Genomic DNA, 12,212 nt, shown 5'->3' with positions numbered 1-12,212 from the left:
CCTAGTAGGCAGCGTCGAAGATTTAGTTAGCACGTTATTAATAGTGTTATTAGGGCCACCGTTAGTGCAAAACTGCAAACTGTTAATGTTTGCGTTGGCCTAAACACCGCGAGGGGGTGGTTGCGCTTTCGGCGGCATCGTACGAGTGTGGTTAGAAAGAAAAGAAGAAATCTATATAGTAGTGGAGTTAAATTAATTTAACACAAAAGAAGAAAAAGCTAAAGGAGAGAGACGGCAGCTCTACATATCGTACGGAGGGAGCGTTTGCTCTCGTGGAAATTCTCCTTCACTAGAGCAAACAAACGCCGCTACTCTACCGCAAGTTAGGCAGCCGCGTGCTCCTAGGAAAACAAACAAACGTAAACATGTCCATACGAGTGGAGGAGGGGAGTATTATAAAGGGCTGCGCCCGTAATCTCTACTGAAGAGGATCACGTGATCTTCGACCACGTGATATACCTTCTGTACGGACACGTGATCAGAAGCGAGCAGGTATAAGAGAAGTCTGTACTTAGTTATCTTCTCTTTTTCTTATCTTTTAGCTTCTGTACAATAGGTAGAAGCATACTCATTCGCTAGGCCTCTCCGCCCATAACAATAGGGCCATAGTTAATTAGAGTTAGAGAGGTGCGTAAAGTTAGTGGGGTGGCCCGCTCGCTTGTATGGCCCGCTCGCTTGTAAAACACGTTAGCTAGTTACTTCTTTTAGGCTTACTAACGCCTCTAGTATATTCTAGCGCTATATTAACTAGACGCTGCGTAAGTTTCTAGATGATTTTACTTCTATCTACTTAGATAATATTCTAATCTATACGGATAGCTTAATATCTTAATATTATAGATATATATAATAAGTAATTAATCGTTTATAAGCTGTAGGGCTGTAGCTTAAACTTAAGAAGTGTGAATTTAACGTCTAATATACGAAATACTTAGGATTTATCCTTAAAGTAGAAAAGAGCGTCTTAATAGATGCTAAGAAAATAAGAGCTATTTAGAAATAGGAAGCTCTAGCTACTATATAAAGCGTAAGAGAGTTCTTTAGATTTGCTAACTTCTATTATAGATTTATTCCTAACTTCTTAAGACTTATAGAACCTCTTGTACGGTTAATAAGAAAAGATACTAAATTTAAATAGGGCTAAGACTAAAAGCTAAGCTTTACTACTCTTAAGAAAGCTTTTGTCTCTAATAAAGTACTAGCTGCCTTTAATCTAAATAGGCGGATAGTAGTAGAATATAACTTATCTAGATAAGTAATAGGCGTTATACTTCTATAAGAAGATAACGGAAGTATTCTACGTATAATAGCTTACTTCTCTTAAAAGCTACTAGTATATAAAGTAAACTACCTAATTTACGATAAAGAGCTACTAGTAGTAATCTACTACTTAAAAGAGTAGAATACTAAATTACGAGGCGTAAAAGTGTTTAAGGTAGTAATAGACTATAAGAATCTTAAATACTTTACCTATAAGTAAAAGCTCTCTAAATAATACGTACGATAGAACTTAGAACTAGCCTACTTTCTAAATATAAAACTCCGCTATCGCCTTAGTAAGGAAAATATATAGGCGGACGCCTTATCTAGATAAGACTAAGATATGCAGAAGAACGATCTAGATAAGTATTTAGCATTAAGGGAATTTACTATACTAGTACTAGCCTAAGCCTAGAAGAATATTATAATTATACCTATACGAGATACTACCACTACTTAGAGAAATACCTCGCCCCTAGTGTCTACTACGCTGTCTTAACTACTACACTTTCCTACGCTTATATAAGACTATTAGAATAATGCCGTATAAGTAGATTCTCTATACTAAGAAGTAAGAGAAGCTATATAAGAAGGAAAACGATCTCTTCTAAGCTCCTATAAGATTACTATCTCCTTAGGCGACTATATAACTAACGCTAAAGATAAGCTATACTAGCGTAATAGAGTATAGGTACCTAAATATAAACTACTCTAAATAGAAGTTATCTAAACGGCGTATCTATCTCTACTAATAAAACACTCTAGATAAGAGAAAATATACAGAATTATTATAAGAGAATAGTATTAGCTTAATATAAGTACTAATATACGATGTTATATATAGAACTATAAGCTATATAGAAAAAGCACTCTCTAAAGAGATAAGAAATATAAGTACCTAAAACTATTACCTATATCTAGCCGTACGTAGTAATATCTAATAGTTAACTTTATTATAGGTTTACCTAGCTCTTAAAGAAAAACTAACTTTATAGTAGTAAAGAATAGACTAGGTAATAGCGTTATACTAATCTCTATAGATAAGATTAAAATAATAGACGTTGCCTAGGCCTTTATACGAGAAGTTTACTAGTACTATAGCCTTCTATAATCTATCACGTCTAACTGTAGACCTTAATTTATTAGCTCTCTTTAGAAGTAAGTCTACTAGTTACTTAGTATCTAAAGAAATCTCTTATTAGCCTACTACCTATAAACGGATAGAATAATAGAGCGTACTAATAGCGATATAGAAGTAGTTATATAGATCTTCTATAACTATAATTAAGATAACTAGTTATAACTCTACTCTCTTCTAGAACTTATACTTAACTCCTATATAAATATAATAATAGAAGTTTTACCTTTTTTCCTTTACTATAGTTACTATAATACTCCTTTTCCCTAGCCCTAAATAGTTATATAAGCTAACGAAGTAGAAGAAGCTATAAAGAATATTATCTAAATAATTAGTAATACTACTAACTAGGCTATATCTACTATAATATACGCCTAATAAGAGTAAGAACGATAAGCTAATAAGTCCCGCAGACTAGCGCCTACCTATTACGTAAGAGACTAGGTATAGCTAGACTTACGCGACGTACGTACAACTAGAAGTAGTAAGAAACTTAATTAGAAAAGCGCTAAGTTCTAGATCGCTTATATATAAGATCTCTACTAGGTAGAGTTAGCTATACTATAGAAAACGAAAACTTACTATATAGATAAGCTCCGTCTAGTAGCTAACAATTTATTTCTATCATAGCAGATAGACGATACTAGCCTAGCAGCTATAGTCGTACGAGATAATAAGAATAATAAAGAACACTTAGAGTAGATAGTATAAGACATTATAGATAAGAGAATAAGGTATAAGTAAATAGAATATCTTATCTATTAGCCGGGCTATAACGAGCCCATATAAAAGCCTGCCGCCCACCTTGCTAACACTACTATTCTATAGTTATAGTTGTCCCATACCTAACCTAGATAATAATCTAATAGACGACTTAGAAGAAACTAGTAGAGGTAAGCCCACCTACTCTATAAGTAAGGGGTTCTTAGTACTACCTATAGCTGGACGACTACGCTAGCTACTACTACTAGAACTACTAGAGAGTCTCTTATGCCCACCTCCTATACGAGAGACTATCTATTAAATAACACTATAACGAGCTCTATAATCTTACTAGACGCAGTTAGAGTAGGCCCCGCCCTACTTACTAGTGATAGATACGTAGCTAGTAAATACGGTAAACTCCTTCTTATCTTATAAGACAGCAGCGTAATTATTTATATAAAAAGTTACATTAAAAGCGCCGCGGCTATATATAATAAAGGCCTTAAGATAGGATAGACAGCTAGTAAGAATCTATTAAGTAGTAATAGTCGTACGCGCGATTATAAGTAAGTAGTCGTAAGAACCTAGACTAAAGACAGCATCGTACAGACTATTACCGCGAGGATAATAGAAGTAGTTAAATATATAGCGAATATTCTTCTATATAAGTTAGTACTAGCCGTATAAGGAGTTAGAGAAGTATTACGTATAGGAGTAACCGCGTAAATATAGCGCAGCTTATCTACGATGCGCTAATTAAAGATAAACTAGATATAATACTCGTTTAAGTTGACAGCGCCTAGTATATTAAAAGTTAGTAGTATAGCACTAGGCGTTGTATAAGTTAGAGCTCGGTAGGCAGCGTTAAAGATTTAGTTAGCTACGTTATTAATAGTGTTATTAAGGCTACCGCTAGTATAAAACTATAAACTATTAGTATTTACGTTAGCCTAGATACCATAAGAGAGTAGTTACGCTTTAGACGGTATCGTATAAGTATAGCTAGAAGAAGAGAAGAAACTTATATAGTAGTAGAGTTAAATTAAATTAGTATAAAGGAAGAAAAGCTAGAGAAAAGAGACGGCAGCTCTATATATCGTACGGAGGGAGCGTTTGCTCTCATAGAAATCCTCCTTCACTAAAGTAAATAGACGCCGCCGCTCCACTGCAAGTTAGGCAGCCGCGCGCTTCTAAGGAAATAAATAAACGCAAATATATCCGTATAAGTGGAGGAGAGAAGTATTATAAAGAGCTGCGCCTATCATCTCTACCAAAGGGATTACATAGTTAATAACCACGTGATATACCTTCTATACAGATACGTAATTAGAAGTGAGTAAGTATAAGAGAAGCCTATACCTAGTTATTCTCTCTTTTTCTTATCTTTTAGCTTCTGTACGATAGATAGAAGCATACTCATTCGCTAGGCCTCTCCACCCATAACATAACTAACATATAGCTTATATAAGTAGTACCTAAAAATAACCTTAATTTACTTCTAAATATTTAAAGTATAAACTATAATAACTAAGATGCTTATATAATTACTTAATAAGTATATTACTAATACATATAGACTAGTATTAAAAAAGTCAAAATTTACAGCGCGAAATTTGGAGCTAAAGTTAGAAGATTTTTTTTCTCTACGTTTAAGAGGACATATAGCCTTCCTAGTGCTTACTAAACAGCTTCACTAGACCATCATCTTCAACGTCAAGAAATTCTCTATTCAACGATATATCTTTTATTAGTTTAGCGCTAATACCCATTAAGCAATATATGTTTAAAAATCACAACTTTTTTAAGTTCTTTTTTTTGTCACCCCACTGTAATAAACGAAGTTCGTATTCTTTATGTGTTAATTTAATTTTTAGAAAAATAGATAATTCTATATAAACATAATAAGTTTATTTATAAGTTATAATATACTATAGTTCCACATCATAAGGAGAAGTATGTTAGGTACTTAACTTCTAGTAATTCGCTTTCTACTCGCAGGCTGAAAATCTAGAAAAACCTATGATACTTGTATACTATAGTAAAATTGCCTATTTTTGTAGTGTTAATTTAGACTACCTTATATGCTTAATAACGAAGTTGTACCGTAGTGTATCTACTTAATCTAGAAATGCTGGTCTTATAATCGACACCTGCTCCCCTTCCCTTACGATATATTAGACCGTGGTATAAGCACTAGAATTCTTGTCTAGTCCTTCTCTTGCACTTGTGTCTCCAATATACCAGTAACAAGCTCCATAGACGGAAGTGAGAAGAGCTCTGGTTCTGGCAGGCCGTGTAACTCTGAAGTGGACAAGGACTCGACAAAGAATTTCCTTGCGTAGCGTCGTAAGCCAGCTTCGCGAAGTAAAAGGGATGTAGAAATAATAAAGAGGATATCATCCTAAACCCATGTTAGTTGAAGGGGATATAGTAACAGATGGATGCATATAATTGTGCTTTTGTGTGATAGTAGGAGAGTCTAGAACAATAGGAGAGTGTGTGAGACGTGCTAAAGAAGGCCGCATACATAAGTGCTGTTAGGATCGATAGCGCAATAGCATGGGGGTACAATTCTGTACTTAATCCCTGCAAGACGAAGCGCCTCTTCCTCCACCCACTCACGTCCTATGAGGAGAAATGAATCGGATGATGCAGTAGCCTGGTTGATTTGTGGGGCGTAGTTGGGTTGCAGGAATCGCGTATGTATAGGGTGTGGGCCATGGAACCACGTTTGTCCTGTATCTTAAATTTGGCATCAGCTGGAATGTTGCATGCTAGATAACTGCTGGTGATTGACATACGTGATCCACGCATGTATACGGGCATCCAGCCGTTCTGCCATAGTGACTCATGCAGTTCACTTCCATTCCGCATCGCCGAAGGCTCCCAAAGCAGTGCACCTGATAATTTGGGAGGTGACCTGTTGCTAGGTTTCATCCCAAATGTTGGGTTGAAACCATTATCAACCAAGGAAGCGACAATTTCTCCTATTTGTGTGTCGAAGTTCTTATACTTAGTTGCGAAGCAGATCTCATACTTTGCCGTGTCATACTCGCCGCCGCTACTTCTAATTGACTCGTTAGGTATAGAATTCGAACCGGGAGGTGGCGTCGAGATTCGCATTGTGACGGTACAACCCGGCTGGACTACGCTCTCCCAGAACTGTGGTAGGATAATCCCCTCGTCAGGGCCAATAAGGTCGTAGTGGCCATCGTGCACATCCCGACCAACGATATCCACATTAAGAAAGACTTGCTTGATGAGATCCTCCATTACCTATTGGACCAGCTGGTATCAACTTATAGTCATCGTTCACAAGCTGGATACATACCTTCCACGTCTTACACAAGTGCCACGGAAGACTGTACTTACGGCCCATGACGTCTTTGAATTGAACCGCAGGCTTTTTATCGTTTTCCTCAGCCTTCATCTTTATTGTCTCTTCCTCCGCTGCCTTCTTCGCCCTGTCCAGCTTTTCAAAAGATGCCTTGGCTTCAGCGAGCGTGTTCTCGTGAGCGACCTTCATCTTTTCGGCTTCCTTGGCGGCTATAGTTTCAGCTTCTTCTCTGGCATTCTTGGCTGCTTGGACCAACGTCGTAGCAGCATCGATGGCGGCTTGCTTCTCTGCTTCTTCTTTCGTAGCTCTGGACTTTGCCTCAGCTCTCTCGGCCGCCAGCATAGCCTCCAATGCTGCTTCTCGCTTCAATTGCTCATCCTTCTGAGCCAGAATGAGATTAACGATCTCCGCTAACTTATCTTCATCTCTCTTCTTTTTTGCTTCAGCGGCGCAGTTTGCTGCAGCTTCTGCAGCCTCTTGTGCGGCCTTCTTCTTCGCTATATTCTTCTCAATGCGAGAATTTCGTTCATCAATGAGGAGCGACTCCAGTTGAGAGAATCTCAATTCTGTTTTCTTTTTATCTTCCTCAGTCCTGTCTAGCAGAAGCTTCTCGAGCTTCTGTAGCAAGATGTCCTCTCTGCTAGTATTAGGAGGAGGAGATGGTTTGTTTTCGTAGGAATCGGGTTCGTCACCAGGGCAGCCTGACTCAGCCTCAGATGCATCAGAGGAGGCTGACTCAGGCTTCTGGTCCATGTAGTGTCGATTCTCAGAGGCGATCAGATCGATCTCTTCAGGGCCGAGAACTGTCCATTGCTTCAAGAGCCTGAAGATTACTGTGGATATCTCAATCTCCTGCATTCTCTCCACCAAGACTACTGGTGGTGGTAGAAATTTACGAATAGGATACTGTAGCTGCTTGAAAGGTGCATGTAGGGGAGAGTTTTCGCTCGAGTTATTTTTGTAACCCAGCTTGTGTATTGATGCAGGGGAGTCAACCAGATCATTTTTTGAGGCGTTAAGGCCGACTTCTCCATTGCTCTGCAGAGCACTCTCTACCTGTATTTCTGGGTCAAAGACAAGCTGGTAGAGCCATGTAGCAGTGTCATCCTGAGGTTTCTTTGCCAATAAAGCCATACTATCATCATGAGAATCTCGAGGCAAACTTCTACTCCTAATCTGGTGTTTGCCGTGTATCTCACCAGAGGAATGCTCAGAATTATGGATTTGCAGCTCGGGATATGCCGAATGTACCGGGGAGTTGAACTTCCAAGATGGTCTACGATCCGAGCGACCGTCCGTGACATTGAGCGCCACGGCGTCGTGGGCCGGTGTGTGGGAGCCAAGATCTGATATAGTTCGCTCAACTTCAACCTCGCTGTCTTTTCTCTGAGTTGGAGTGTTGGGTACGTGTGGAGCAGATGGTCTTCCAGTGTAGGAATGAAAAGAAGAACCACGAGGTCGATCAATCGATTCATGAGGTAAATTTCTGGATTGATGTTCTTGCGCATTAATGACTGTTTGGCGGTTCTCCCGGATGACTGACTCTACGAGCACACGAAAACGCTTTCCTCTACATTAAATTAGCATCGTAAACTAAAGAGACTGCTCTAAACTCACTTATCTTTATCTGTTTGCACTATCGCTAGGTTCATCATCGAAAGCACAAGTTGTGTCGCACTTTTCAAGCCCTCAATTCGGATCAATGAATCCGCCAATTTTGGGGCCTTTAAGTACCACGCTACTCGTCTTCGAACCCCTTGTTGCTTCTTCCCCAAAATCTCCATTACGTCCTTTTGGACGGCTTCAAATCGTTTCAAAATCGACTGGATCGTGTTAATCAAAGCTTCCTTATACAAGCCTTTCCCCTTGTCTAGAACCTCAGCTAGACTCTCAAGGATCGTGGCTAATATATTCATGTTAGCTCCTACTTCACGTAGTTCGCGGGGCGCGGCAATCATTTTATCAGCGATGCTGTAAACTGTTGTGGCTACCTTAACTGCGGTTGCGATAATGGCAAGAACGCTAGCGATTATGGAAAGGGGATCTGCCATTGCTTCGGAGAAAAGAGATTGCAAGAGTTTTGATGCGACCTAAGGTGGCAACAGCAGGTAATGTAAATCGTGGTGCGGAATGGCTACAAGAACCTATGTTTCAGCATTTCATGTAGTTTAGGATGGGAGGTTCACGTTAGTTTAAGTTACACCTCATGCACGAGATTTACACGTGCGTTCTATCAACGTGGTGATATATAATTGGAGGAGCTAGTCCTACCGGTCAGACTAATTAGGAGTTGGAGATAACGACACTATTAGAATCTCTTAGATTGCTTATACCCTACACCCTAGGCTAGTAAATGAATTTAGAATGCCTAGTAGTTAATTAAGGTTAGGTTAGGTTAGAAGGCCTAGTACAAGGTAACGGATCTACTAGAATCTTTATTAAAAATAGTTTAGCATTAAAAGTTACTAACTACTCTGTTTGTGTACCTATTAAGCTATAGAGACTTAATACTTAATACTATATACTAGAGCTTTATATACAGCCACGCGTTAAAAGTTTCGCTCGCGTAGCTACCCCACCACAACTCCACCACCAACTATCTCAATTTTAAATACCTGCACCCAACGCTGCACCGCACCAATTCGGCTAGAAAATATTATAAAATGTTCGCTAGATGCTAAAAATAACGATCGCGGAGAGAAATATCGCGATTAAGATATTAATAAGTAGGTATAAAGTAGCTAAAGTTGCTACAGCCTTTTACTAAGCCTACTCTACCATCCGCCGCCTCTACTAAAAGTACAACACTATAGCAACGACAAATAATAGACCTTATAGCGGCCGTTCTAAGATACTTTTAGACTATTAATAGAAGATAATTTAGATACATATACGTAAATCGCCTAAAATTAAGTATAACGACCTTATTAAAGCTGCGACTATAATACTATCTAACAGCACTACTTTACGCCTACCTAGTAAGTCTATACTATATCGTATACTTAAGCGTCGCAATATAGTTAAATATTAATATAAGAAACGTCTAAAACTTAGTCTAATACTTACCTATAAGCAGTTATAGTTCGCGTATTATTACTAATATTTTCCTTAGTATTAGCGTATAGTTAAGTTCTCTAATAAGTGCTCTATTTAGAAGATCTCTTGCGTAGAATAAAAGTAGTATTTTTACTATCTAGTAGAAAAATAGAAGGCTAGAATACTTACGGAACTATCTACGGGTATAGTAAGAAGCTAGATAGTATAGAGAGCTATATAGATAGACGAACGTAAGTATAGTTAGCGGAGTCCACTAGTAATAATAGAAACAGATTAGAATACTCCCTGCGGTAGATACTTTAGCTAATTCTATATATAGGCACTCTATAGAGGTCTTCTCTCTTTATATAGGTCTTCTTAGATTTTTATATAGAATAACGCGTATATATATACCTCTAGAGTTATCTAGACGTTTTTTGCGGAGAACTATATTATAACACTTAACTAGCTAGCGTACTTACTAGATCTTAACTCTATTAAGTACTTCTAGTAGGTGCTAAAACGACGTATAAATAAATTCTATCTATAATATAATAATTATAGCTACGCTAAAGAATAGTAGAATAGCTTTTACTATACTCTAAAAGACTATTAGCGGAGAATTCTATATAAGTATATTAAAGTAGTAATCTACTTAATGCCCTGCCGCCTTATAGCTTACAGAGCTGCGCGGGGCTAGTAAATAAGTTCTAGTACTTAGGAATAAATTTTATTTTTTAAATTTAAAATTTATGTTATTTTAGTAGAGATATTAGCTGTTTTATTATAGTTATTCAATTGTAGTAATGAGGTGTTTTCGGTTAGCGAGCGAAACTTTTAACTTAGTACTATAATATACTTAGTTTGTAAGAGGCGTAACCCCGTAGAGTAGTCTTAAGCTCTAGAGTATAGTTGAACAGACTAAGGTAATAAGATTATATTTAATAGAGAGCTAAGCTCTCGGCTATATAGCTTATATATATATGCTAGTTGCTAAGGTAATAATCGGGCTGGGTAGATAGAGTAAACGAGGTCGTAGACGAGTATGAGAGGCGAAGGGCGTTTAGCCTATTATATAGTTACTTAGTAGTGCTAAGATATACTAATTACTAAGTATCTTGTAGACTGATATGCAGAGTGCTTAATTGCTTAGTAGTGCTAAGATATACTAATTACTAAGCATCGTATAGATCACGTGATGCGCTAGTTCTAAATAAGTGTCTTTATTTTCTACTACGGATTCGCCGTCTTATAAATTACTCGTTAAATAAATATAATAGCGAAATGTTCTCTATATTCTAAGGCTGATCGTAATATTCTCTCTTTACTGCGCTCTTAGAGTAGTTCATTAGCTATATCTTATACGTCGTCTCTCTTATAGAGTAGTTCTTACTTAGACTTAACTATTATACGCTTAGTAATAGTTTACTGTTTTTATTTTATTAGGCTATTATAATTCGCCTTATAGTCGCGTTAATAGTACTTTCTATCGCGTTACTACTAGATTATTATATATAAGATACTATATAGACTAGTAAATAGTAGTGTAGCGGGTCGGGTCTCTATATTAGGATTGTTTTTTCTTAATAACTCTTACAAAACCTATCTAATTAAAACTTTTAGTAGTTTATTTTATAGCTCTTAAGTAGAGCTATATCTTGATTTAATATAGTAATAGGCTAACTCTAATAGGTAAAAGGTTATTTAGTAACCCGTCGTGCTAAGAGTCGGGTCTCCTTATTTCACCCTAATCACTAATAACTCTCTATCTATTATAGTTAGGTTATTAGTATATTAGGCGAAAATATAGCTCTACTTAAGAGCTATAAAATAAACTACCTAACTCTCTAATATAATATAAACTAGTTAAGATATTTACGTTTTAAAGATCCTGAAGTGGAGACCCGTTTACCAGCCTACCGTTAACTTAGTAGAGCCTTTTCTTAACTACCCCCACTATGCGCCTTCTTTAATATCGTACGACTAGTAGAAGTACTTTTAGCTACCTACGATACTCCTATATTAAAGTCTTGTATTCTATCTATTTAAATCCACTTTCTTTTACGCCCTTAGTGCTTTATTATCTCTACTAATTACTCTTTAAGCTCTTGTAAGCGGGCCTTTATAAGTACATTCTTATATAGTATCTTCTTAGCTTCTTTAATAAGCTTTAAAAAGTCTTCTTATATAGTAATTAGTAATTGGACGAAGGATTCTCTTATAAGCTTCGATTATAATCTAAATTTATGCGAATTACTTAGTGTTATGGGCGAAGAGGCCTTCGAACGAGTTTGCATTAACCTATAGTACAGAAGAAGAAAGATAAGAAGAGTTAAGCTGTCGTACGACACCTCTCTCTTTATACCTTGCTTCTCTACTCTTCGTACGAGTAAGTTCTAACTAAGCGGTGTGATATAGGCACGTGATGTAGGCACGTGATACAATCACGTGCTTTCACTCCACGGGCGCAGCCCATTACAATACCCCCCCTCTATACCGTATGCGGCTGCTTGGCGGTCCGCGTGTTTGCTCGTAGTTTGAATAGTTATGTTGTTACCTAGCTGTGACGTACGTTTGCTAGCAAACTCGTAGTAAGTTAAGTGAAAACGACTTTCCGTACGGTATAAGTATCAGTGCCGTCGCATTAGTTGGTGCTCGTTCCTCAGTCGTGATCCGCTCTCTCTTCCAACTCAAATTTCTTACTCTTCTTTCCTTTCCTTTCTTCTTCTTCGTACG

The 12,212-nt window shown here is 37.5% G+C and overlaps 1 protein-coding gene across 1 annotated transcript; it reads right to left on the bottom strand.

Moving 5' to 3' along the window:
- Positions 1-6,326: 6,326 nt before the first annotated feature.
- On the bottom strand, positions 6,327-8,604 carry COCSADRAFT_279217 (uncharacterized protein). The gene is made up of 2 exons (XM_007707709.1): positions 8,058-8,604; positions 6,327-8,010 (listed from the first exon to the last, which is right to left on the bottom strand). The coding sequence occupies exons 1-2, from the start codon at positions 8,489-8,491 to the stop codon at positions 6,345-6,347; spliced, it is 2,100 nt and encodes a 699-aa protein (XP_007705899.1). The 5' UTR covers positions 8,492-8,604; the 3' UTR covers positions 6,327-6,344.
- Between the last annotated feature and the right edge of the window lie 3,608 nt (positions 8,605-12,212).

This window comes from Bipolaris sorokiniana (assembly GCF_000338995.1).
Source record: "Bipolaris sorokiniana ND90Pr unplaced genomic scaffold COCSAscaffold_20, whole genome shotgun sequence".
Taxonomy (NCBI): Eukaryota; Fungi; Ascomycota; class Dothideomycetes; order Pleosporales; family Pleosporaceae; genus Bipolaris; species Bipolaris sorokiniana.
The sequence above is the reverse complement of the archived record's forward strand: the minus strand, read 5'-3'. Positions and strand labels throughout refer to the sequence as shown.

Coding starts and splice junctions, on each gene's coding strand:
- COCSADRAFT_279217 (XM_007707709.1), bottom strand. CDS start 8,491: ATGGCAGATCCCCTTTCCATAATCGCTAGCGTTCTTGCCATTATCGCA. Junction 8,011..8,057: donor GTGCAAACAGATAAAGATAA/GTGAGTTTAGAG, acceptor AATTTAATGTAG/AGGAAAGCGTTTTCGTGTGC.